Consider the following 26,545-nt stretch of genomic DNA (forward strand, 5'->3'; position numbering starts at 1 on the left):
TCCTCCCTGTTTCTCACTATTTTTAAAATCTCTGGACCATATCAAAGAATACACACTCATCTCTGCCAAAAAACCCCAACAAATACATTTTCCTTACAAACATCATTCTAAGATACAACTAAACAGATCCCTGCACATGACGGGAACTTAAAGTTAAAAATGACCAATCCAAGTCGGAAGCATCTGAAACCATGTCTAAATGAAAGCTCTCAAACCACCTCAGGCTCAGGGAACTGGCAAGCTCTTACCAGCGCTTCCTTTTTTCTCCTCTCCTTGAACTGCTACAGAGATCACTTGGAAAGCCTCTTTTATTAACTTCTACTACTTGCCTCTGACTTGAGTGTGAAGAGGTCAGTGATTTCAGACATGTTAGGCCAATTGGAGCATGGCTGCTTTGCGCTCCACTCAAAGGTCAGCCTATTTTTAAGTGCCTGATGCCAACAAAACCCTTTTCTCTAAACCAAGTGATTTTTGAAAGACTTTTAAACCACATTAATCATAATCTAAACCTGCAGCAGACACTGCCGTTCTACAAAATCCTAGCTTTTGTAGAAGTTGGACCAGCTGTGCCTTTCAAGTGCTACTTCCATTACATAATTAAATCTTGTAATGTTATTCTAACAGATAATGAAATAGTTCTAATTCCATTAGAAAAAAAAAAAAAATCAGTACTCTAATAATACAATAAACAGAAGTGTGAAACTTGAGGCCCTATTTGTCTCTTGGAAGAAAATTAGAAAGTTCTCAAAAATACATCAAATTACGTATGCTTCAATCATAAGATTTTAGTATAGGTGATAAAAGAAGCCTCACATTCTTAATATCATCTCCGTAAAGACTTTTAAGGAATATCAGTGATGCGTATATTTTTGCAGCATTTTGGTTTACAGCATCAGGCTGTGAATTTTTGACATAAATATTTCACCCAGGGATCACTGTATCCATCCTACAGATGTAAGCAACTGAAGCAAGCTGATAAAGGTTAACAACAGAGGGATGAGCAAAGCTAAAAGACAGTTTTATCTCCAACTTCTAATCCCATAATGTATTTATCCGGTCACACCACTTCAAAACTACTGATACGTTTTGTTCCATATTTATGTAATTTTGTGGGTTTTTTTTTTCCCCAAAGTGCTCTAGCTTTTGGTCAATGGATTTTGCATTTGGTAGACAAGCATACATAACAAAAAGAAAACACCCCAAAACTTGGGACTATCACAAGAGATTTCGTACTTCACAGAGAGGGCTATATGATAGGCTTTGAATTTTGCATGTAATACCAAAATCTGTCTTAAATTAACACTACCATTAAACTACGGAAGACTAAATTCAAAGTCTTCAGCCAGCAAGGCCTGGTATTTTCTGGATACAACTGAATTCCTTCTGTTTTTAAGCAGATCCTGAATTGCATGTGTATGTCTAATGTCATTAAGTCTGACAGTTTAAACTACTTGATACCAATCACTGTAACAACAGCATGCTTTAGGCCATGAAAAAAAAAAAAACACCAAAACACATGGGAAGTTAGTTATGCTGTTGAAAGCACATCAGTATACCACTTTTACCTTTTAAAAGGATAAAAGTCTCAAGAAGCTGAAGCGAGACAATCATGGTTTAAATGAAAATAGTCTTTTAAGGATTAACAATGTATACGGTATAAAAAGCTAGTGAAACATTTCCTGATTTTATGATAAAGGAATCATATGTATTTTCCATTATTGTAATACGTATGTGCTTAGATGCACAGGATATTACATTCTGCTATCTCATGATGCCATTGTAACATTAAGCACTGTCCAGTATTGTTTTCTCCAGGGACAAGTGATGAAAGAAACAAGCAGCGCTTTTTTAATTTAATACAGCAATTAGCACCAACAACCATGCACGTTTCTTACTTAACCCTACAACTGCAGAAAACAGCTGTACTACAAAAAAGGTAAGAAACAAAAAGCTGGAATGAAGACTGCATACCACTAAGCTAATATGTAATGTATATACTCATAGGAAAGATCTGAATGTTAGCTTGTTAACATTTACAAAGAACTCTTCCAAGTAGATTTTATACTTTGACATGTTTATTTTAGTTGGACGAACAGATTCAATGAACAAGCTGAAACCGTATTCCTCAGCCTCACATTTGCCTCCCTGTAGGCTTCTATAACCAAATGTTTAAAAATATCAGAAATATGTGGATATTTGCATGAAGTAGTTCAATAGTTATTTCTTGTTCCATGCTTCTCTTTCAAGTCTTTCACGGATTACTTCTTTTAGGTATGGTTCAAGATAGTGCTTATCCTGAAAAAGAAGAGAATATATTTAAACTTATAGGCAGGTCCAGAAACACCTCAAGCCATTCCTACAGATTACTTGACTCTCATTCCTCCTCAAATTTGACTAAAACCTAATGCAACAACAACAACAACAAAAAAAGAAGTCAAACATTACTTACTCTGAAAAAGTAAACTGTATCTGCCAAGTCTGCAATGACAATTTCTTTACTGCAGCAACCACTAATTCCTAATGCCTTGCCAACATTAACAAGCAAAGTCACGCTTCCAGCTATACCTTTAGAAACAATGTTCTTTTGGCAGATACCCAAATGTACAAGATCCATTTCAGTTAGTTCAAAGTCCAAGTATAATACTCTGGAGAAACTTATTTTGAACTTAACCTCTAGATAGCATGATAACTTGGATTCTGTGAAACACCTTGACCACGTTTAATGCTTACAAACCAAACTGCTGCTTAAGGAACTATGCAACCAGTTATTCAATGCAACAGTTACCTAAATATGAACAATAGGACCACAAGAAACAGCCTCTGCTTATAACAGAGAAACATAAAACCTTGTACCATCCTATGGTCAAAAATTTAGTGATAAGGTTCCTCTCTGCCTGATAACTTGGAGAAAGCAGACATGGACAGTAATGCAAAATCTGTGAATCAATCCACTACAAAAATAAAAAAATCAATTACATCTGAAAAGGAGAGTGTAGTTTGTTTTTCAAATTACAAGACAACACTTATTTAATGCAAGATTTCCTTTTAAACTGGGGTTGTGTAGCCTGGAGAAAAGCAGGCTCAGAGGAGACCTTATTGCTCCCTACAACTACCTGAAAGGAGGTTGTAATGAGGTGGGGATTGGTCTCTTCTCCTAAGTAACAGGAGACAAGACAAGAGGAAACATCCTCAAGTTGTACCAGGGAAGGTTCAGATTGGATATTAGGAAAAATTTCTTCACCAAAAGACTTATCAAGCATTGGAACAGGCTGCCCAGGGAAACGGTTGAGTCACCATCCCTGAAAGCATTTAAGAGACTTGTAGATGTGGTGCCGAGAGACGACTTAGTGGTGGATTTGGCAGTGCTAGGCTAACAGTTGGACTCAATGACGTTAAAGATCTCTTCCAACCTAAACGATTCCATGATTCTATGAAATTATCCTTCCTTGGCATCTTCATGAATAAAAGTTTTGGCTTGAGATTTTCTATAAAATTAAGAAATTCATCAGAAAAGCAAGAGACCTTTTATAAGAATGTCAAACTAGTTACAGTGTACTTCTTTATCTGATAGCTTAGAAGAAATATTTTGACTAAATACAAACACTGTGCTATGCCTCCGAGCTGTAGTTTAAGTTTTTGTCATCTTGAGGAAAAAAAAAAACCCATAATTTCCACTGAAAAATAGAGATCTTTAAACAGCGATCAAAAGCTGAACATGTAAGTGTGTCTCTCTTCAGAGACTGAAAATCCCAAAGACCAATCATAGCAGTGCCATTTAAGATCTCCACCGTGGAAACACTCCATGCACATACCTCTTCATACTTCACCCACTGGTCTTTTGGAAGGATCTGATGTTTCAGACTTAAGTCAAGTGCTCGCTTTATGCGAAATATTCTTTCATTGTAAAGATGTTCTGGAAGTCTCTTCAGTGCTTCTTTTACATCATCATCTTCATACAATGTATCATCTCGCATTAATCCTGTACCAAAAAAGATTTTACAATATCACTAAAAAAGTGTTCTTAAGTAAGATTTAGGACTGACAAAGGTGTTTCTACATAACATGGACAACACATTTCCAACACAAAAATTATTAAGAACAAAGAAACCAGTCCAGGAGAAGATAACCACTAATTGCTCACAGCGAACAAACTCTAAACACTGGCTTACACATACTCTATTTACATTATTATAGTCCTTTTCTTAAGGAGGAATTGGGAAAATGGGTATTTGATTCAATGTGTTTCATAAGAGTATATATATATACAGAAGAATAACTATTCTGGATCTGAGTGGCGGACTTATGCTCACCTAATTTTCTGTCTGTATTTAAGATGACTGTCCAGGTAAAGGGTTTCAGACCTCTGAACCCATTAGAGTCAGTCAACCACAGACACGACTACTTCAGTACCAAAGAATTATTCTCTAAACTCCACTGTCCATAGTGGCTAGATCTCCATCCTAAGCTATGTTTGTGCCCGAGTAGGTTTCCCACCCCGAATGAGAAGTACATCAGGGAGAAGAACACTCCCACACTGTTTGAGGAACAAAGGATTCCTGAAATTCGACCAACCTTGCTTTAAATTTCAGCATTAACAACATAAGACAAAATGTAACATTCCAAGATTGATGCAGACCACAAGGGTATACCTACTGACTTGTGGTTAAAGGATTTGATCTTAGGCGACTCCTGATAAAACAGAAATTTCTTTTGAACTACATAAGCTTCAATTCAGTTTGGTAATTTATTTCAAAGGCACGGGGAGCATGGCTGCTGGTTTAATCACTAGATTAAATTTGGTGTTTCTCCTCAGTTTTTATTCGTATTCCCAGAAAAGTGGCAAAAAGCATTAATACCTTTAAGAATTTCAGCAGACATATAAAAAGAGGGGCTAAGCACTGCATCTCTGGAGCAAAGATGTAAGCTTATTCCAACACAGTTGTCCTGCAATGTTGTTCTAACTTCCCCAGGGCAGGTATGTTAACTTCCTTTAAATTATTTGCTCTTGTGGTCAGCAGTAAATTACAGTCTCTGAATATTCGATTCTTTTGTCATTCAAGAACAGTTCTGCCACCTGCATAGTCGAAACAAACTTCTTAACAACTCTGAACAAATTGATGACAATACCATGAAGGCAACACTATTTTTACTCCTTTACCATTGTACGGGTCAGACAGACACCAAGTGAAGTTATGGTGATACAAAGGGCAGAACTAACTAAATCGCTTTTTGCAGTTTGGATACTTCACGTAAGTATCACAGACAGACTGACTGCTATCAGTGGGAACCTCTCCAGCTTCAAGGGCGGCCTTTGGCTTAGAAGATACCGGCCAGTGAAAGTGACCTGGTGGGAAACCGTAAATAATCAAGCTTTCAGGACTGCTTTGTGAAAGTTTTTTCAACTGTTCCTGCTTAACCTTAGCCGTTGTAAGTTAATTCCTGAAAACAAGAGCCAACACAGCAATAACAGAGCAGTCACTGATTCATTACTAGGTAACAATCATGATAACTGAAGATATTGTTAGCCTTTTCCCCACAAAAATAGTAGATAATTTTGATCAAAAAGCCTTATGCCAAACTGTATGTACATACATCATCTAGTTTGAGGACTGTTACATTTGCGGAGTTTTTAAAACTCAATGAAACACTTACCAAGTTTGTTGAATCCAGCTGCATTATAATACCACTTGCGAAGCCTGTCTATCAGGCGGCCACCTCCTGCAACTGAATGTGACCATCATCAGTTGCACAGCAAGATAAAATTCAACATTTACACACTACTATGACAGTACACAAATATTTGCTGGCCTCCTTCACATGCAGTAATGCAACACTACACCAAGTTTGAACATGAACATATGTGACCTGGCCTCTCTGCTTTTCAGTATCCCTTAACTGACACTGAATAGGCAGAATGAGTGCTTGTGTACAATAACTTGAGCTCTGTTTCACTGAATTTGAGTATTAAACTGCTTTAAGATCTGGAACAATGCTTAGCAGTTCATTATCAAAGACATCACCAATATTTTTAGGCTCCATAACTCTTACTTGAGCTAAAACCATAATGCTCTACATAAAGATAAACAATTTGAAACACATGATGGTTTTGCTAAGTTTCACAGCTCTCACTATGGGTTAATTCACTTTCAAGGACAGCATACTATTATGTTGTTAACCTTTCACTCTCCTCTCATTCCTTAAATACTATTCCAGAGCCTCCATTTTCAAAGAGCTGCCAAAGTCAACTGGAAAGCCAACAGTGACAAAGATCAACCCCGAAAAGATCATTTGCTTTAAAAAGAATAAAACACACCACATATAAAATGTTCATCTTTCCTTAAGTGTGATTCTGTATAGCAAAGGTGGTTTTACGTGTAATCAAGAGTACAGTACAGTACCAGATACCATTAAAGTCACTCAGCAAGGGGTCTAGAAACCCAGGAACAGGACAATATGGGTAATGCTGCCAGGGCAGTCTATCTTCCATGACTTTAGGTCAGCTGTCTCACTAAGTCACCCCATAAAACCAGTCCTACATGCGATACCAGAACGTAACAAGGCCTAATCAGGCCTTATTCTTTTGTACTTTAGGCCTTAAGAAGTAATAACATCAGACCAACTAAGCCTGGAGTCAGTATCCGGGCAGGACAGTGATCCCCGGGGCCCCTCCGGAGCAGCCCGAGGGCCCTCTGCCCCACCGCTCCTGGAAGATCCCGGTATCAGAGCCAGGCTCCCCCGGCCGTGGCCCACACCAAAGGGACGGCGAGGAAACCCACCCGCCAGGGCCGCGCCAGCGCTACACCCGCTGCGGGCGCTGCCCCCGTCAAGGGCACAGGGCGCACACCGCCCTCGGGCTCCCCATCTCCCCCCTTCACTGCCCGCCTCGCCTCCCGGGGCGGCACGGAGCGAGCCCAGCACGGCAACAGACGATGGAGCGGCCCCACACCACTACCCCTGACCACCCAGAGCCACCGTCTCACCTGATGCCCTCGCCGCCATCTTGACCTCAGCGCGCCGCGCTGCCTTCTGGGTAACCCGCAGCGTCCCCGGGGGGCGGGGGCGGGCCCGCCAATGCCGCCTCAGCGCTGGCGCATGCGCCCCGCCGCGGCGGGGGCCCGGTACCGGCGCTGGTGCAACTACCCCTACCGGCCCCGCTTGCTACCGAACACCCCGGGGGACGGACACTGCCCGTCGCCCTGCGCCGCGGCAGGCCGTCCCTGCTTCGGCCTCCCGCTACGCCGCCTTCAGGCGCGGGAGCCGCTTCGTAACCGCCGCGGGGCGCCGGGCCGCGCTGAGGGGCGGAACGAGCGACAGGAGGCCAAGGCGTTAAGGCCATGACTCTCACCATGGTCTTAAGTAACGGCGTTGGAGAATCGGTAGTTAAGCCAAGATTAATCAGCGGTTGCTCAGAGCGAGGAACGGCCTCCTTGCAGCGTCTCTGCAAACGGGCAGTGACTCAGAAATGACGGTGTTTTGCCACAGTAGCCCGGGCCTTTGCTCCCGGTGCCCGCGTTTTCTCCTGCACGGCCACGGCTGTAGCTCAGAGACTGGAGAACTGATGTGGACAAGCACTGGCTTCCCTGTGGGGTCATCCTGCTGTCCATCGAGGCAGCTGAACTGGTGTAACTGGGCGCTGTGGACATTCTTTAGACCAACAACTGTGAACTGAGGGGTAAAGGTGAACGTTAGCAAAAAATAAGTTGATGTTTGTAAAGCACAGCAGGCAAAGCACCAAGTCCATCAAAGAGAGGAGCAGAGACCTCTCTCTGCACAGGTATGGCAGCTGCCAGGTGAGCGGCTCTGTTTTCTGAGGCCCAGAACGCTGCCTCTCCCAGCAATTCCTTCAGACAAAGACCACTGCGTTTTTAAAGAAGTAAATACGTCAAATTATTCTAGAAATACTGCTACAGTAGGCAGTTTCAGTCAGAAAAGCACGTGGCTGACTGTGGTAAGCAGGCAAACAGCAGGGCTGAGAGTGCGTGTCAGCAGACCACAAAGGGTCTTCGCCATATTGTACCCAGCAAACCTCAATTAATCAACGTGCTCAATCAAAGGCTGCTCGCCCTTATCAGGAACAGCAGACTACAATAAGTTCGGTAATTCTGGGCCAGACATTTCTTCTAAAGGTTTTTTTTTTTCATCTTAAAGCCAAAAAGTATTTGGCACGATACTCAAAAAGTTCTTCTATCCTCTCTCCCCTTTCCTTTTAGCACTCCCATAAAATCTTTTGCTTCCTTTCCTCGTTGTATTTCTGGGAAGCTATTTTGGCATAAGCTCATGCATTTAACATTTCAAAGAAACTGGTTTAACTGGCAGCAATCATTTCTACATTTAAAAATATTAAAGGAATTAAAAGCTCAAATTTCGAGACATTAAAAATATACACATTTTATACTATAATTTATTTTATAATGGTTTGTCACATGATAATATAGTTTGTGATAAGGACAGCAGAGCAAAGCTGCAAAAGGTAGGGGGGTTGGACTAGATGATCTCCAGAGGTCCCCTCCAACCCCATATCATTCTGTGATTCTGTGAAAGCAAACTCTCCTTTGGCATTATGAACCCACATACTTTATATTAACATTAATTTTTACTATAAATATTATTTTTTTCTAGATGCTTTGAAGATTATAATTCGTTATTAGCATTTAATACAGTCAAAATCTAAGTAAGAAAATTGGACTTATATATTTTTATTTAAAAGGAGGGAGTGGGGGAAAGTGTTTAGCCATCACTTTTCAGCCAGCATTTGAGATGAAATTTGTTATGCATCTCCACCAAGAGCTGTCTACTTAATAGAGGATTTCAAGTGATCCTCCCATGCCAGTGGAGTGGGAAACAAGAGACCAAAAAACAAAAGAAAGCATCTCAGATATATAATGCAGACAATGAATGTGGCTTTTTACTGTGCTTCAAGTGAAGATGCCCCTTCAAGTGAAGATGTAAATCATTTTGCACCCTGCTTGTTCTGACAACACTCCTTTTCTTGGGTGTTGTAACTCAAATTCCAGATTTTTATTTTGGATAAAACACCCAAGTCCCAATCCAGAGATCACTACTATTCTCATTCTTTAAATGTCTCTTTAACCTTACTTTGTTTCCCACCTATTAGGGGAATTTAACCTTTTGAATTTTAGTCTGCTATCTGCATACAAATTGGTATTTTAAGCTCCAACACCGAGCTTTTAAAACATTGAGGCTTTTTCATTAAATAAGCTTAAATCCAAATGAAAACATCTGGATTTCAGTTTCCTAAACTGTTTTAACTGAAGGAATTCCACTAAACAATGAACTATCAGGCAGTTAGCATTTGGGTTTAGTCAGTTTCTTCACTTTGCTCAAATACAGAATTATCAAATGCTTCACAGTGTATTAACAGGATTTATCTGCTGGTAAGATTAAGTATTTTTAATACTCCCACAATTCCTAATGTTGGCATTTACTTTAGTTGTTATAACTGAGCAAGAGCAAGGTAACTCTGTCAACTAATTATATACTACACCCTCTTTTTGTATGGTTACTTGTATAGTAAAGCCATACCAATCTCATCAGGGTAGGGAAGAATTTTTTTCCCCTCAACAAGCTGAGGAGAAAAGTGACTTAAAATAAGTTCCTTCTAGATGCCAGAGGCATGTGCAGTTTTATTTTCTTTTTGTAATGTGCCTAGATTCAGTTTGACGATTTTTCTTTGATATTTCAAAACAAGTTTCACTGCACAATTTTTAGGATATCAACTTAAGCAGCCAGCTTCACAAAGAAACACATTTGTAATCTGTTAGAAAATGCCTTTTTGCATGAGGGGCTTCACACGTGTAACAGTGTGCTTCTTTCTACCGTATAAGGAAAAGAATAACATTATTAGCTCTTAAGATAAAAGCAGGTAAACGTGTCACTTCTTTGCTACTGCAGTAGTTGTTATTCTAACTTTTGGGGAGGGAGGATGTGAAAACAGGGAATAAATCACTAGCCAGTTTTTCCATCTCCCAAAACTCTGAAATTATTGAAAGAAAAAAAAAAAAGAAGAATCAGCTTTAATTTACTTCTCTGTTAAGTGTGCTGCATCATTTGCTACAAATTAAGGTAGCAGTTTATTACAAGGATTTCATCAGTAGCAATCAACATATATTCACTCAGTCCTTCTGAAATATATTTTTAAATTGCCATAAAAAGTATCACTGTCAGCCTTTAAATCCTACGTTTCATAAGAAACAACTTCTTAAATCAGTAATTAAGAAGCAATTAAGAGACCATAAAAGGGAGCAGTTTTATAAAATCTGTTTATTTCATAACTTCATTCTATTCCTTTTTACATGTGTTAATAATTATAGTGTTTTTAAGAATTTTTCAAAGTCCTGTATAGAAGCTTTGGCAATCTCTGTACAAAACACCTCATCGGGCAAGGATACTAGCTGGTCCAGAGAGATGTAGCTGGGTTGTGCTGGGTCATACTGGGCTCTTCCCAAGAATGTAAGAAACATATGTCTCTCTTTGATTCGTAATAGCTTTGAGTTGAAAACCTAAGAAAGAAAGAAAGAAACGTTGTCTAAATTTCAGACCCTGATGAATCTAAAATAAGAGCATTTTTAAGACAAACTGAAGATCTAGGAAGAAAACAAATATTTTGCATCTTCTCATTTATGTCAAACACCAGGCAGGTTACATTATATATAAATTATCTTAATTCTAAATAAATGCTTCAATACAATATGCTGAGGTACACACACAAGGGAAATCAGGGAGTGATACAACTCTAGAGCATGTTAGGTTTTTTTGTTTATATATCGTAATTATATTACATTTATGTCATCACAGCTACGAAAGTGGAGAGGAGACATTCAGAATCAGGGAGCAGGAATACCTAGGCATTTCCCCTATACTATCAGAAGCATTTATTTATACAGCCAGATTCAGATGAGCACTGTTATAAGGAAGAAATGAACAGGTGACCACATGGTGTAATACAAACGAGTGAACTGCACAGTGGACACGGAAGAGGTGAGTGGCTGCACCTCCTGTCATAACAGGCCAAAAGACACAGTGCAGTGGTTCAAAACAACCAGTCTTCTGCTGCACAGCAACACCTACGTTTGAGGGTATTTGTCACAAAAAGTCAACAGTCAAAGGCAAGAACAATAGTAAGGGAAGTATGAAAGAATCAGTGGAACATCTAAAAAGAGAGATGAGTGGGGGAGACAAGAGACGGACAATTAAGAAGTCTCAAAAGCAGAGATCTAACTGCATTTCTGAGCAGTAAAACTGGAGAGATGTTGCTTTAGAGAAGATAACAGTGAAAACTTGAATGCTACAGCAATGAAAGCAAGCAGAGTTTTTACTAAAAAGGAGAGACTACACTAATGAAAGATTTCATGAGGATGCAAACTAATTTGAACGAGGCAGAAAGCAAACCCACTTTCCCTCCTCTGCCTTCCTTGAATTTTAAGAGAGTGTCAGAAGACAGGGGAAAAAACCTTAACCAGAGTTTATGGGGCTAGCAGGAAGGATGGTTACCACAGCAGCTGTAACATCAGAGAGGATTTGACAAAAAAAAAAAAAAGTCTTGTATGCCTTTTATTTTCAGCATTGCTGTCACTCAGGATAGAAGCATGAACAGATGGAGACAAGTATACATTTGTGAATGCACAAGTTAATGGCCAGACTGCATATGGACTTGGTTGCACTAGCCATATCCTGGAACTCACAGTTTTTGAGGATGGAAGGGAAGAACAGGGAAGAGAGACAAGTGACTGTGCCAAGAACAAGGAATAGAGAAAACTCTGCACTTATCCTTCCAAACAAACGGAAGAGAAATAATGAGGTGAACCACCACAAAGCCAACAATAAGGCAACTGAGAAGGAAGTGAGCAAGACTTGTGGTCAAGGAGGGCATAAGTGACACATAGATTGGAGTTATAGTAAGCCTCCTTGTTAAGTAAAGATATATTAAATAGCAAGGCAAGTAATCAAAAACCTGGGGAGCAGTTTTATTTCCCCATATAATTTTGGCTTTTTAGCCAGCTAGATTAGACAGTTAGATTCCCTACTAAACTTGCTTTAGGAAGAAAATTATTGCAGTTCAGAACTTATAATTTGTGCTTTCTTTTTTTCTTTGTAAGAAGCTAGTGTGACTGCATGTCAGCATTGGATGAAGTGACTAATACTTTCAGCTTCTAATTTATGTGGAAATAACAGTAACGAGGAGATAGAAAAAAACCCAAGATAGTCATCAAGAAACTAATCTATTTTCACTCCTGTGATTTTTTAGCTATTGCTGCAGCAATAGGAAGATCAATGAGAATCTGATTGCCTAATGGACACAACTTCTCTTACCTTTAAATTGTATTTTCAGATCCTAGAATCTATAAAAATTATTTAACTAGACAAATCCAAAATAAATGCTTATATATATATGTAATCTAATGAACATATCTTTTGCATGCCCTGTCTTCCCTTGTGTCTCTTAGCTAGATAAGATTTCAGGACAAGGAATCCCTAAGCAAGCAGTAATCTCTCTTGCGTGAATCCAGAAGAGATGAGCATGATTACTTCTGTTGAAAACTTGAAAATCGACAAGACTGGGGGTGGTGGTGGCATCACATGTGCCAAGGGGACAAGAAGGACACTTCCACACTGGAATCCTCCATGGTTACTGAATTGCTAATAAAAGTTATTCCAATTAGAGTAAAAGCTACAGACAAGTTAAAGAATTCACACGTCCCACATACAGTGAGGCTTCTCCTTCAGCATCAAACTAGTGAAGCCGCTGTGCAAAGAGCACCTACAATTTATTTCCAGGTAAACAGCTCACCTGAGGAAAGCGAGTGAGCATGTGGTGAGGAATGCCCATTATGTTGTGTAAGTAGTCAAAGGTCTGTTTGAGTCTCTTTTTACTTGCAGTTAAAATCTTGGGGGTTTTAAACACAATCTGTTGAATTTCATTGCGTTGAAAACCAAGTTCAATCTGACAAACCTGAAAAAGAGCACATTTTAGCTTCAAAAGTCAGCTACAGCAAACTTAGCTTATTTTGATGCGCCACCGAAGTAAACTAATGTGAAACTCTTCTACCCTTTGTCACACAGCAACAAGAATGCAACCCACAATAATATCTGCCACTCTGGTTCTTCTCAAAACAGAGTGCAAATTATTTGTCATGCTGGATTAAAATGTAATTTGATAATACAGTATCCCTGAAGTAAAGATGACTTCTGTGAATGCTATGTGTTTTTCAGCTTGGCTGAGATATGAACAAAAAAGCTGTTCCTCAGTACACGCAGCAGTTACGAGCATAAAAATTCTCCCTTAAGAGTCTTTTATCAGTTTCAATACCAAGCTGTCAAAAGAAACTGACTTTCTAGTTGTGGAGCTGTTGAGCTCTGTAAAACACAGCAATCAAATAACTAGTGACTACTTTTCTTAATGTAGTATTTTCTTTTGCTAATGTATCCAAGTTATATTTTCTATTAGGGAGTATAATTTCAGTCCTCTAGTCTTCAACTGAAGTCTGTTGAACCTGAAAGAGATGTGTAGAATATGTGGTGGATTCAATTTATTTTACAGTTGGTTAATGTCTAAAGTAACACATCTTTTTCAGAGACTGCCTTGACTTCAATTATGGTTTCCCAAAAGGAAAACAAAGCACATTTTTTCAATAGAATCATGAGCACTCCTCCCAAAGTGCAGAATGGCAAGCAGTTCATTGAGTTGTTGAGAAAGGAATTCAGCATACAAGAGTGTCTGGTAACTCAGCCATTTCTTCTGTCCTCCAGTGACATTTACAAGCAGCTTGTTTTCACTCATGAAGTGGGCACGCTTGCCAGCCTACATAAGCAGACTTTCAAATCCAACTCAGGTACTTCTTCAGTTGGCAAAAAGGTGGTGCTTTTTATTTTTCCAGTTTGATGTGCCAAGACTGCAACTCTTTTCCAAAACTGCCTGGCAAATACAAAGGGAAGGGCTTAGAATCTGGGTTTTGCATCTACCTTAGGACTTCCAGATCCTTAGAGGGAATTGTTCCTAGAGATCACTATAATCAGGTCTTTCAATTCCTGGTTATTCCTTATCTGCTTTATAAATATTTGCATATCACAAGGAATACTAATCAACTAAGACAGCATTCACATATGAAGATATGTGTTTGCACTTCAGTGGTGTCTTCCACAGATCTGAGTTGGCAGGGGTAACTTACTGCATTAAGACACACATCCCAGAGCAAGACCTGATGTTAAATTAGTGGAGATGTGTAGCTGGCCCCGCTGTAGAGGGAATTGTGGCAAGAATCTTGAGCTTTTCTTTTCTACAGTGTGAAATGGAACAGCTCTGTCTTGACAGGAATGGTGAGCTCAAGTTTAAGTTGCTTTGACTGTACTCAGTTTGACAGCACGTATACTTAATATTCAGTAGATCTCTAGACCACATATACTAACATCCTTATTGGAGCTCATTTAGTCCAAAGACTGGTACCTTTTTGCACACTTTTGACAACCAGTATCAGCTGCAGCAGTTGTTTCTCAACAACAGCACACTCAGAACGAGGGATACCGTCAGATCACTTCTGAACTGCTGGTATATGACTTCACTTTCTGAGCACTGCCTGCCCACCACCAGCTTAGGACATACAGGTCTGAACCTACATTCTGAATCTGGGACATCCAAACTCCTGAAAAGCTGGAGCTTTTAAGTATCAGTAGATTCTAATAGTGAAGACCTAAAAATCCTTCCTCTCTCTCTAGAACATCCTTAAAAATAAGGATCCTACACTATACACTTTTTGGTAGATAGACAAGATAGTCACATAAAACTGAGGATCTTAAAAACACATTCATTATAATATACTGAATCCCTAGCCTGTGGAAACAATGTTCATTAAAAAGAAAGCACTATTAATTGGAACAGTCTGCTACTTTCCAGTCTCCTCCCTTACCACACACACATTTCAGATTGCAAGATTCCCAGTGTTTAATAGTTTCAGAACAGTGAGTCTGTCTGAAAATTATATATTTTAATTCATAGTTACGCATTATAGGATAATGGGCTCTCTCAAATTGTTACACTACATCATGCTGTTTGGCCTCGATGGCTTTACAGCACAATAATTAAACCAATACATAGTTACATTTTCAAAAGGGAAAGGAGTCCCTGTGGGTTTGAAGTTATTTACCCAACAGTTGTTAATAACGACCATCTGCTATCAGACAATAGGTGTCAAATGCACATTTTGGCAGACTAGCTACCTGCCAAGAAGAGAATAATCAACTGCACATTTCTTGCTCCTAAATCCTCATGGACAATCCAAGTTAGCAAAAAAACATAATAATTAAGGGGAGAAAAAAAAAAAAAAAAAAGAAGAGGGAGCAGGCCCTATTTTTCACTCATTGTAAAGAAATGGGTAACAATTTGTGTCACCAGATAGCAACTTTTGGCAGGAAGGGACCCAGATGAAGTTTCTAACCTACATCAGAGTAGAAGACAGAATAGCATACTGCTCCACGTATGCTGTAAGCTTGCAAGCTACAGAGGAAAAGAAATTGTTTAACAAAATCCTCAGGTATTTTATATCTCCACTAAAATGATTTAATTAAATTCTTTCTGTGCAGGATTCTCCTCCAGGAGTTTTATCTTCTGACAACTCTTAAACTATGTGGATACACAACACACTTTTAATATCTACTAATAAGCTTACCTGAAGATTTTCTTTTACAGGCTCTAATTTGCCAGTCAGTAGCCTTGGAAGACGAATTACCAGATCCTTTGTCTACAATTAGGGAAAACACACAAAGATTATTACTGAGAGCTTGTTTGTGAATCCATCTATGGAAGAAAGATAGAGATCTCATATAAACTTTTTTTTTTTCCCCAGTTGGAAGAGGGATGCACTTTCACTTGAGTTTTGTTCTATCTCTACCCCAAGGCAGCAGTATATTAAGATGCAAAAACTTACTCAAATTTGATTGTTTGGAAAATAAAAAATAACATAGCTATTGTAAAACAGACAGGAAGAGGGAGTAAAAGCATACCCCAAAAGTAGAAAGCATGCTTAAGTACTCAATCTCTCTCAGTGCTCAAGTTGTTTCTTCCCACCTTTTTAAAAAAAGTAAACAAAACGCTACCTGATAGAAGCTATAAAAGGATTTTTCAGCTGCAGCGGAATTTGTCTACCTCAGGATCTGGGTAGACCATAGTATTACGTCAATACAAGAAACTACTCCACATGCCCTAAGCCATGTGATTACTTGTAATCCGCCCTGAGTACAAGGCAGTGACTAAACCCTTTTTCAGAGAGATTTTACCTCAAGCGTGGCAAGGCCAAGAACAGGCACTGTGACAGCTATGACTGTTCAGCAAATAGAAGCCAATAGAAGAACACCAGATTCCACTTAGAACTTGACATTTATTGCAATCGCCAGCTACTGCAGAAAACAACTAACACTGTCCCCTGATTCCAGGGAAGTCCAGCTACTACCTCCTCTGAAGATCCTGAAGCATGGTGTTAAATACCTGCTAAGCATGTAATGTGCAAGCGCTTACCAGTGAACCCAGGGGTTACCCTTGTTGAGGTGAGAGTATGATCTGGTATTTAGTTTGATATCATATTCACAGATTAACTCATTAGTGAAAAATAGTCTAAGTACGTTACAGTATCTTGAAGAAATGAAGAGAGCCAATTAACTTTCTAGAAGTCAAAAAGCTGCTTGCTGTTTTATCAATGGATTCAGTTCTTTGACCCACCTCAGATAATAAAACTGGACACACACATGCTTGTTTGACAATAACCTGCAGTAGATCATTTTCAAGAACTCCACTTCAGGCTCTTTGAATGTTAGATGTCCATGTTACTTCTAATAGGCAGTTAAAACTATGTCATCCAGTAACCCTCTGTGTTACTGTTGGTAATGTCATTAATATTTGTGGATAACCTCCAAACACTTGAAGCATTCATGTTCCAAGGCCTTACAGTTGTCACTAGCAAAGCCCCTAAAGACTGCAGTGTATAGTCTTTACCTTTTTTACACTGAGACCAAGTTCATTTTTGAAGAAACCCAGTCTGTTATCCAGTCTTTCCACTGAAAACAACAGCAAATACGGAGCTCTTGAGACCATCTGAGCAATTTCTGCCTTACCAAATTTTTTTGATTTTAGGTAAGCCACTCTAGAAAGAGAACAAAACCAAAATAAAATCCAGTGATGAAAATTTTATTGCCTCCATTTATTCAGTGCTTGCTTAAATTCCTCAGTGATATCTTATAAACGGACAGATGTTCTAGCATTAACATGCAACCCTGCCAAAAATAATTAGGGGGAAATCTGCAGTTATCATAAAAGCAAAATACCATCCCTTCCAATTAATTAGAAGTAAAATAAACCTCAGAGCAGAATGTCAATACTGAAGACAGATTTTAATTCCTTCCAGCTGTACTTGAGCAGATAACTACGTTAACCTACGTTTAACTACCAGCCTGTCTCCTAGATTGCAAACACATTAATAGATCATCATAGGGTATGGACAAGAAGATATATACAGCCTTTTGCTATTTTAATGAATTCCATTTCTACTGCTGAAAGAACAGAGTACTATACCTCATACATCCCTGTTTTGCCAATAGCACTGGAGTAGAAATACCATACAACAATGCTATCTGTAGAGACATTGTCCAAAAAGACATTTCTAAATCAGCTGAAGTTACTTTTGTTACAATAGGTCCCTGCTTTCAGTCACTGGTCCAAGGATTTAGTTACAAGACATCTGGTTGTCAGAAAAGAGGAGCTGACTAAAGTTTTTATGTTTAACAGAGCTTGCTTGCTTTCTTTCCAACTCAAAACTTTTCCCAAACTTTGTTGAATTCAGTGAAAGTGAAATCCTGTTTCAAGTACCACTTGCTCCCAGAAAAAGTAATGGGGGGAAATAACAGCACACAAAACAAAGAGAGACATGATTAACCCACGTGCCACAATTCACAAAAAAACCTAAACTACAATTTGAAGAAGCTTCCTTTGGTTATAGATGAGTATATACAGAAGTATTTGCTGTCAGATGAACTTAAAGCATACCAGAACTGATTTTATCTGGCAGTAATTAAGATACTAAGTAGACCACAGAATATTCTGCAGAAGCAGATATTGAGCACAAGACGGGCTATGTGTTAAATCATGTCTTGTGGAGAGAAAAAAAAAAACCAAAACACCTTCCAATCGCTACAACCTTCCTCTCTATCCACAAACCCTCCAAAATGAATTCGCCACAAGCCAAAAACCTCTAGACAGAATATCTAAGAAAAAGCTCTAGAGGACCAATTCTTAACTAAGCAGGTACCCAAACACAGAAAGTAGCAGGTTCAGCTCCAGATAATGCTGATGGAGCCTCAGATACAAGGTGAGGTTAGGAGGGGGAGAAATGCAGAATGCAACAATAAACAATTGGCCCTTCAAAAGTTATCCTATTATACTTTGAATGCTGCAGCTCGGCTACACCATTCATTTTGTTCAAGGGCACAGCTGCCAAGCATCCTAGAAATATAGGTAAGTGAGTGGAATAAAAATAAAACCTTTTGGTTGTCCTGACTCCCCTTCACTTGTTTTTTGTTAACAAGTCATTAAGATTCCCACCTGAAGCATTTCTTCACATCCTGGAAAGGCAAGAAGCTTAAAAGAGGGATGGCAAAATTGTAATAACCTGACTCTAGAAACTTGTATATTAAAGAAGCACAATTTTATAACCTGACTAAGATTTGAGATAACTTTGTGAGTGTTGGCACCAGGGTTAGCCCTCGTTCTACTACAGGGGTCAGCAGTTCTATGTAGCATGTTAACAGTTTTAAGTCATCATTAACAATACCATAAAACAAAGCATCTGGTGCAGCTGCAGCGCAGACACTGATTTGCAACTGTCAGAATTGTTATGAATTATGGAATGTTTTGACTTTTACAGTGTTTATCTGAAGTCAAATGCCAAATCTATTGAAATTTGTGTTTTGTTTCCTGGCAACGTGGAATCCATAGCAATAAAACATTCCAGAGTGATGTAACCAATACCATGTCCATCTGCACCGAAGTGTTTATGCAAAGGTGATACTCAGCTTTCAAAAGACAGCTATCCGAGACACATTCACTTCACAGCCTGCCATACAGCCTCCACGGCACACTTACTTTAAAGCTTGCAGGAAAGCATTCAGCAATGCCAAACAGAGATAAACTGACTGAAAAAAATCAAGCTGCAGAAAATGAAGAAGAAATTGGATTGTTCTGTTCAGCCCCGACTTCAGTAACCAGGCAGTGCCACAGGACAGTCACTGAAAAGCAAATCGGACTTCACAGGAGAGTTAGAATGTTTATCATAGCAAAAAAAATACTCTCTTCAAAACAGTGTAAGCAACTCCGACATCTAGACTCAAAATTACTGTTAAAAAATGACACAGGTTCTTTTTGGATATTGTCTCTGAAAGGCCACTTACTGAACAGGAGGATGGAAGAACAGAGGAGAAAGAAGTCAGGTCTATGTTAGATATGAGTCTACTCATATGCCCATTTCCAAAAAGCCATATTTTCAGATTTCTGTCTTGGACAGCTACTACATGCAACAGCCAAGCAGAAAGACCTTCTTTTCTGGAATTTTTAAAGACCAAGATGTTTTAAGTTCATTACAAAGTGCGTGCACATGCAAGTTGTTCTGTAAAAGAAATATTGAATTAATGCAAACCTATCTGGAGTAATTTTAAGAATAAAATTCCATTTTCCTGGATTTTTTTCTGTAATCAACACACTTAATGGAAGTATGAATTAGAAGAAAAAAGTAATTTCATTTTAGAATCAAACTTCTTATAGGTACACACCAAACAAATACAGCTAAGTAAAGAAAGGTAGGATCTCTATGACTGCAAAACATAGGTAAGTTGGGGAGAAAAAAAAAAGTATAACCCCTTAGTCTGGTGCTGGTACCTTAAGTCTCTCATATCTTAACGGGATCCCACCTGCAAAAATCTGGAAGAAAGTACTAAAGCAAAGAAATATAGAGAAGCTGTTTGTATCCATAAATAAAAAAGGAAGAACAGTAGAATGCAGTTACAAGCCGCCACATCATCCCTAGGCGAAAGCACCTTTGCAAAAAGTAGCTGCAGATTCATGAAAATATGGGCTCAAAACCAATATTCAGTTATTTCAGATTAATGACGAATTAAGAATAACTTTTTTAAAAAATAGATTATTTATATTATTACAATACATTATCTCAAAGATCTTGAATTTTAATTCCAGTTATTTAACTTTAGGAAGCTTTTCCTTTAGAAGTGAAAAGCTTTCTGCCACAAATACAAACCTCATCTTTAAATCTCTAGAACTAGTCCTCCAGAGTTAACAATACAAGGACAGGCTTCTGTGAATAGATATTAACAGTTACAACCATCAGACCTCAGCTTGACCAGCATCTGCGCAAGTACCTCAGTCACAGAAAGATGCAGTCCAGCCTAGCTTAAGCCCACTGAAGGAACAGTCAAAATCTGCACTCATGGGGCCAAGATGCACACACGTGTGCCAAAACACTACAATGAAGGTAGATTTCCAACACAGGGAGAATGGACAGCTGCTATCAGTAACATCTTAGGCCATGCTGGGTAGATTGCTGCAGCTCCTCAATATTCTTGTTTTGACAGAGAACAAGAGTTACAATTACACAGTTTGATTCCGACAACACTGAGATTATTGAAATCAGCAGATTTCAGTCAACTTCCAACAAAAATCCCATCACTTTCCAAGTCATGCTGCTGGAGAAAGAGGAGTATGTGTATATAGTTATGTTATTTCTTCAATGCTTACTTTAATTCAAGTAGCCCTTACATTCAGAATGCATCATTTTCCAACGTTAGTGTTCTGTAATAAGCTAGACCCCATGAAGTACAGTCTGCAGTACAGAGCATCTAGATTTAAGACATTGAAAAGAGCAGAGAGGAGTAGGAGAGGGTGATACAGAAAACAAAAGTTTGATAGTAAATGGAGAAAACAGCTTGTTTCCCCTATAGTCTCAGAAGAAGGACCCATAAAACACAATGATTTTTCTAAAAAAAGAAAAAAGAAAAGAAAAATAATTCTGCCTTTGGTATTTTTGGCACATACACAAATACGCTGCAAAAAAACCCCAACAACTCCACAAGGCAGCTAACTAAATATGCTTTGGCCTAAGATATGAAATCTTCTAAAGAGACTGGTATTTACCCTTACACACAGACAAGCTGGGTGACACTGAGGAAACAGTCTAGGGCCATACAATTGTGAACACATGCAAAAATTAGTTCATTGTAGTCTTGTGCTCAGTTTCAGCTGGACAACAGGAAAAAAAAAAAAAAAAGGTCACCAAAACCTTCTGCTGCTATTAGAAGTAAACACAGAAGAGATCTGGTCCGCTTCTTTTACCGCAGAATTGACAAGGTATGGGTAGACATATCCTGTGGAAGAGCCATTTCAAAACATGCCTGAAGAGGTTTATGTTCTACAAATTTAGGTAAAGCCTCAGGGACCAATGTTTTGGAATCTAAGCTGACACAGATAAAGCAAATGGCCTAGGACGGCAAGCTCACTCCTCTGTGGCAGAGACGGGTATGAGCAGTAAAATTTGTTAACTGTCAGTTTTCAGGTGGATCAGGGTGTTGACTCGACTTACGATATGACCACCACATGTTAACACTGACTGATGGAAAAGCAAAGGAACATGGGGTCAGGGATCCAGTGAGAAAGGAAACAGCAACCACACAGGTTCAGACAAGGTTAAGCCAATTGGGAAACTAGATCTTCAAGCCAAGGGGCTTAACACCCTGCTGCTACTGGAAAGGCTTACCTGGTTTCTAAAGCTTCCAGATCTTCACCAAGGATGTATGGATTTTTGGTCAGGAATGGTCCCAGCTGATTGTCTTCTACACCCACATCCTTAAGAAACAGAAGTATTTTTCTTATATCTTTTTCAAAGTCCAAGGTCAGTAAGAGTTGACCTGCCTTTTGACGTTTCTCCACTTGGGATAAATCAACTCCTACAACAAACAAAATTAGATATTGTTTTAATTAAACATAGACCCAACTTCCTATAGATGTTTCAGGAAGGCATGTTGAAATTTTTGACTACTCCTTTTTTGCACTGATTTAGCATACTTCAATTGCTCAAGACAGCAAGTCACGACACCTTGTATATTGTGGAAAGATTCCAGATAAAATAAGCAGTCATTTTAGACGCTTTTGCTAAGTTTATTTTTTGAAGGAAGACATTTGCAGCGAATCCCACAAATGAATCAAGTGAGGAATCAAGTACACTAGTACATGTCACGTGCACAGACCTACTCTTTTTGCACAGAAGTACATGTGCAAGGAATTCCCAATTCCATTATACCAGGGAGGGAGACAATTTTGCAGTGAAGTGCCTTTGGATACTGGCTGACACATAGTAATTAGTTACTGCACGGGGCCAGATCTTCCCCTCTCAAATATTTATTTCTCCAATCTCCTTCTGTTGTTCCTTGCACTTTTGGGAAAGGAGGCGGCGGCCAGCAGCCTTGAACTCAGATATTCTTGCACAGTCCAAGTGTTTTTTGACGAGGACTAAGGTTCTCTTCCATCCCTTCCTCCTTGCCTCTCCAGTTTACTGTGCCCTGCCTCTAAGGTTCTGCACAGCAACTGCTCTCCTTCCAAGGACAGAGCGCTGCAATTTTTTTTTTTTTTTTCAGCAAATTAAACCATCCTTAACCATCCCAAAAGAGAGACCAATCAAGTTACACAAAGCGCTCCCCACCTCTGGAAGCTGTGGGAGATGCTTTCTTCTAGCATCCACAGCACTAAGGGACTAAAGCTAGCCAGCCTTGTCTTCAACTAGTACAGCATTGCTAGTGAGTCATGCAGTCACCTCTCCTTTTCCATTTACCCTGGATTTACCCTGCTCTTAGCCATTGGTCACAGTTCCTGTTTTGAAGTTTACAAGGTGATGCGTAAGATCAAAACACAAATTATAGAATCTCCAAAGCTCCAGACACAGGCAGACCACGTAAACAAAATCACACATACCTAGATGGACAAGTTTTGCCAGAGTTTCCGAGTGATCAACATAATCTCGGAGCGTGGAAGACTGAAGAGGAAGAAGCGGTTCTGCAATGATCTGCACAGCTTCTTCCTCAGAAATCTCCTCCAAAGCAGATGAAGGTGGGACGTCATCCCAGTCTAAGAAACAAATATAGAAGACCCAAATGCATTTTCTGAAAGACAAAGCTGCTCCCACCAAATGATATACAGATCTTTTAAAAATTCATCTCAAAACTCAAGAAGACTGTGCATGAGATGAACAGCCTATTTATTATTATTTGAAAACATCGACTCTGCTCCCAGTTTTTGTCTTTGTTCCATCTCCTTGTCGCTGCCCATCAACTCTTGCTCATGTGGCCAAATGTGAGCGTAGTACTCAGCAAGCCTGCCTTCAGACTGCTGCCTTGATCACTGCGGACAACAGATCACATCACCTTCTTGAAAAATAATCTTCTTTCATGCCTTCACAAATGCATTCTTGCCTGATCACATCCAGATCAAAGGCTACTACAAAGATTATTATTCATAACCTGACAAGCCCGCTACTTTGTGCCTCCTCTGAATCTGATGCCTGAACTGCAGTTGTTTTAACTTTCAAGATATTTCACAGCCAACTCCAAACAAGCTATCATCCTACCCATTGCAGAATGGCTGCTGACTGCCACCACCTCTAACAACTAAAGAAATCAAGCTCCATATCCTACTCATTAAAGTTTCCAAGTGAACACCATTATCCTTGTTTCCCCGTAAGTGCTCCCCATCACAGAGCTCAGTGTCTTTTTAAAAAAATATTTCTCTAAACTGATCTATTTTTCCACTGACAGGAGCTCACAGCAGTTACATCAAGATTACTGCTTTGCAGGCTGACTCCTAGCATTCACCTCGATTATCAAACTGATTACTGATCAACAGCCCTAATTATAAACTCTTCACCATGGGGATTTTCTGTGTCTTGTACCTTAACACGACGACTTCCTAGAGACTGGGGTAACATGTCAAGAAAACACAGCCACACCAGAACTACCAAGACAGATTCCAAAATAAGTAGGATGATCCTAATGTTCCAGAAAGAGCTGCATAGGCTAGCTCAATAGCTGTTGGAGGTCTTGCCACTTCTCTTTTTCAAAGCCTCAGGAAACAAAAGCACAGTAAAATGTTTTTAGCAACATTTACACCTTAAACAGTAATAACTCACTAGGAATCTATATGAATATCAAGTATTTCCTCTCAACTTGTTGAGGACCAAACCAATTTACACCAAGGTCCATTCCAGAAGCATAGATGCCCTTATTTATGCCACTCCAAGTTCTTTAAACCTCCTGTCAGAAGGATATAATAGTTACAAAAAAAAAAAAAAAAGTTAGCAATTACATTTATTCCATTATATGCACTGCCAACTGGGCAAAACACTCGACACACACAACAGTAAGTCTGCTGGCAGATAAAATCTGGCACTTAGATAAACTGCTCTGCAGGTGCAGACACATAGGAGCTGGCTGACCTGTCAGTTCTGGTGCAGCACTGTTTCCAGAACCAGCTGCACAAACACACAGATCTCAGTTGCAGCTCTGAGCCACCCCAAAAATAAGCTCTGTAGGATCCAAGTTGGCTGGGCTCAAAGCTGAATCTGAACATACAAGACTGCTTAGTAATCCAGAGCAAGTTTCCTCTGTATACTAGAATTATTTTCAGAGGGTGGTATTTTTTTTATCCTCACTTAGATACAAAAGTAGAGAAAAATGAGGCAATTTCCTCCGGGTAACAACACCAAGGCAACATTGTATCTATCTCCCTTCCTTAGAAGGAAGTTTGACCAGCATTTCTCATTAGGGAAGTGCTTAAGCAGGCTTCACACTCTGCTGCCTCCTGTTGTTCATCCCTGATCATTCAAAAGGCTGTGTTGTGCGAGCTGCTTCGGGGGTGCCCTCCCCCATTCCTGCTCAAAAAAACCACAAAAATAACAAACCAACCCCTTTATTTTGTATCGGCACAACTATGAGGGAAAGGCAAACGCTCAGCTGCTGCAGGTAGAGTCGCAAAAAGAAAACATCTTCAAATAGCTGTCCAGGCTGACACTTCTACACAAAACATTATAACTTTATCTCGCCTCAATGGTATTATGTATACGCTGGAGTGACCACAGGAATTCTGCATTAACCATGGGGCTAAAACCAAGTGAGAGTCAGGAATTTCAGGTAATTTTTTTAGACAAACAGGCCAAAAAGGAGAACCAGGAATAATACTGAAAACATGATCTGAGGATTTGGGAGAAACGACATCCCTAAGGCCTCTTACCTTCATACAGTGTTTTTTCATTCAGATCAGGTAATGTTTCTGCTTTTGCTTGTTCCTGTTTTACTGCTGTGGGCAAGTTACTTTCGGGAGAAGGAAAGGACCCATCCTTGGCACTGTCAGGTGGAGAACAGCTTCCTACAGATACATGCCTGCATGCCTGCAGTGTCCACGGAAGAACGTCGTTTGGAAAGGGCAGCAGAGCCCGAGGGGCGAACCCACGACATGCCTGTGCCGTGCTGCTGCCCCTCAGCCTCCCAGGAAATTCAGCAGCTCGGGCTGCTTTCAGCAGACACCACCAGCGGGAAGCCTGCCGAGCCCACAAAGCCATCCTCCGCCTCAGCACAGCATCCTGCTGGGAGAAAGAGGGCTGAGGAACACCACAGGCACCGCCTCACCCCGCCCGCAGGGCCGGAAGCGTTAAATCCCTGAGCGTTCAAGCAGCAATTACTCGCTGCAAAGCACTAAATAGCTGCTTTGAGGCTTTAAACGCGTGACAAACGGAGGCAGAACTGAGCAGCGGGGCCGGCTCTGAACGGTGTACAACAGCCGTTCCCTTGGGAGCTGGGGGGGGAGCCCAGCCGGGACTTAAACCCTCCCCAGGGGACGGGGTCCTCCGCCCCGAGCCCTCACCTCACAGGTCTGGGAAACGCCGCGCTGCGCTCGCCGCCCCTCGCAGGCCTCCTCAGGCCGGCAGCCTCTCCGTATAACCTGGGGAAGGCACGCCACTCCGCACCCAGCCAGCCCGGTCCACGGGAGGCCGAGGGACGGCGGCGTAGTCCCCCCCCCGGCCCCGCCGCGCTGCCCCGGCGGCCATTAGGACCCGCTGAGGCCTCACCTGCCCCTCGCGCCGCTCTCACGCGCGGCCCAGCCCACGTGTGTAGCCGCCCCTCAATTCGGGCGAGACTATTCGGGTGCGGGGGGGGGGGGGGGCAGAGGGGGGAGACAGGCAGAAAAGGATCCTTCCCACCGTTCTCTTGGAGTGGGCGGCGCGGCTCCGCCTCCCCTCCTCGCTGCGCTTCGGTCCGTCCGTCCGTCCTTCCTTCCTCTCTCCCTCCCTCACCGCGTGGGCGCGGGGCAAGCTCCGCCCCTCGGCGAGGCGGGCGCGGCGCTTCTCCGCTCAACGGCGTCGCCTCAACGGGAGGCGGCGCGGGCGGCCGGGCCGGGCCGGTTCGGGCCGCGCCGCCCCGGGAGAACCAGCGCTGCGCT

At 40.6% G+C, this 26,545-nt stretch overlaps 2 protein-coding genes across 3 annotated transcripts; both read right to left on the reverse strand.

Annotated features, from left to right (window-relative positions):
- Nucleotides 1-766: 766 nt before the first annotated feature.
- On the reverse strand, nt 767-7,032 carry UQCRB (ubiquinol-cytochrome c reductase binding protein). Its single transcript, XM_074145471.1, has 4 exons — nt 6,981-7,032; nt 5,653-5,724; nt 3,813-3,979; nt 767-2,295 (listed from the first exon to the last, which is right to left on the reverse strand). Exons 1-4 carry the CDS (start codon nt 6,997-6,999, stop codon nt 2,218-2,220), a joined length of 336 nt encoding a protein of 111 aa, XP_074001572.1. The 5' UTR covers nt 7,000-7,032; the 3' UTR covers nt 767-2,217.
- Nucleotides 7,033-10,262: 3,230 nt separating this feature from the next.
- On the reverse strand, nt 10,263-26,367 carry MTERF3 (mitochondrial transcription termination factor 3). 2 transcript variants are annotated; one of them, XM_074145140.1, is made up of 8 exons: nt 26,175-26,367; nt 25,340-25,688; nt 23,030-23,182; nt 21,819-22,008; nt 17,000-17,147; nt 15,681-15,752; nt 12,809-12,970; nt 10,263-10,520 (listed from the first exon to the last, which is right to left on the reverse strand). In XM_074145140.1, exons 2-8 carry the CDS (start codon nt 25,665-25,667, stop codon nt 10,326-10,328), a joined length of 1,248 nt encoding a protein of 415 aa, XP_074001241.1. In that variant the 5' UTR covers nt 25,668-25,688; nt 26,175-26,367; the 3' UTR covers nt 10,263-10,325. The 2 variants fall into 2 exon arrangements, with proteins under 2 accessions (XP_074001241.1, XP_074001242.1); XM_074145141.1 differs by having other exon boundaries at nt 25,970-26,367.
- Nucleotides 26,368-26,545: the final 178 nt, after the last annotated feature.

This window comes from Numenius arquata, chromosome 3, assembly GCF_964106895.1.
Source record: "Numenius arquata chromosome 3, bNumArq3.hap1.1, whole genome shotgun sequence".
NCBI lineage: Eukaryota > Metazoa > Chordata > Aves > Charadriiformes > Scolopacidae > Numenius > Numenius arquata.

Coding starts and splice junctions, on each gene's coding strand:
- UQCRB (XM_074145471.1), bottom strand. Junction 3,980..5,652: donor AGCTGGATTCAACAAACTTG/GTAAGTGTTTCA, acceptor TTTTTGGTACAG/GATTAATGCGAGATGATACA. Junction 2,296..3,812: donor AGTGGGTGAAGTATGAAGAG/GTATGTGCATGG, acceptor CTTCTTTTTCAG/GATAAGCACTATCTTGAACC.
- MTERF3 (XM_074145140.1), bottom strand. CDS start 25,667: ATGGCTTTGTGGGCTCGGCAGGCTTCCCGCTGGTGGTGTCTGCTGAAA. Junction 23,183..25,339: donor TGAAAAAACACTGTATGAAG/GTAAGAGGCCTT, acceptor TTTGTTTCTTAG/ACTGGGATGACGTCCCACCT. Junction 15,753..16,999: donor TTGGTCTCAGTGTAAAAAAG/GTAAAGACTATA, acceptor CCCTAATTGTAG/ACAAAGGATCTGGTAATTCG.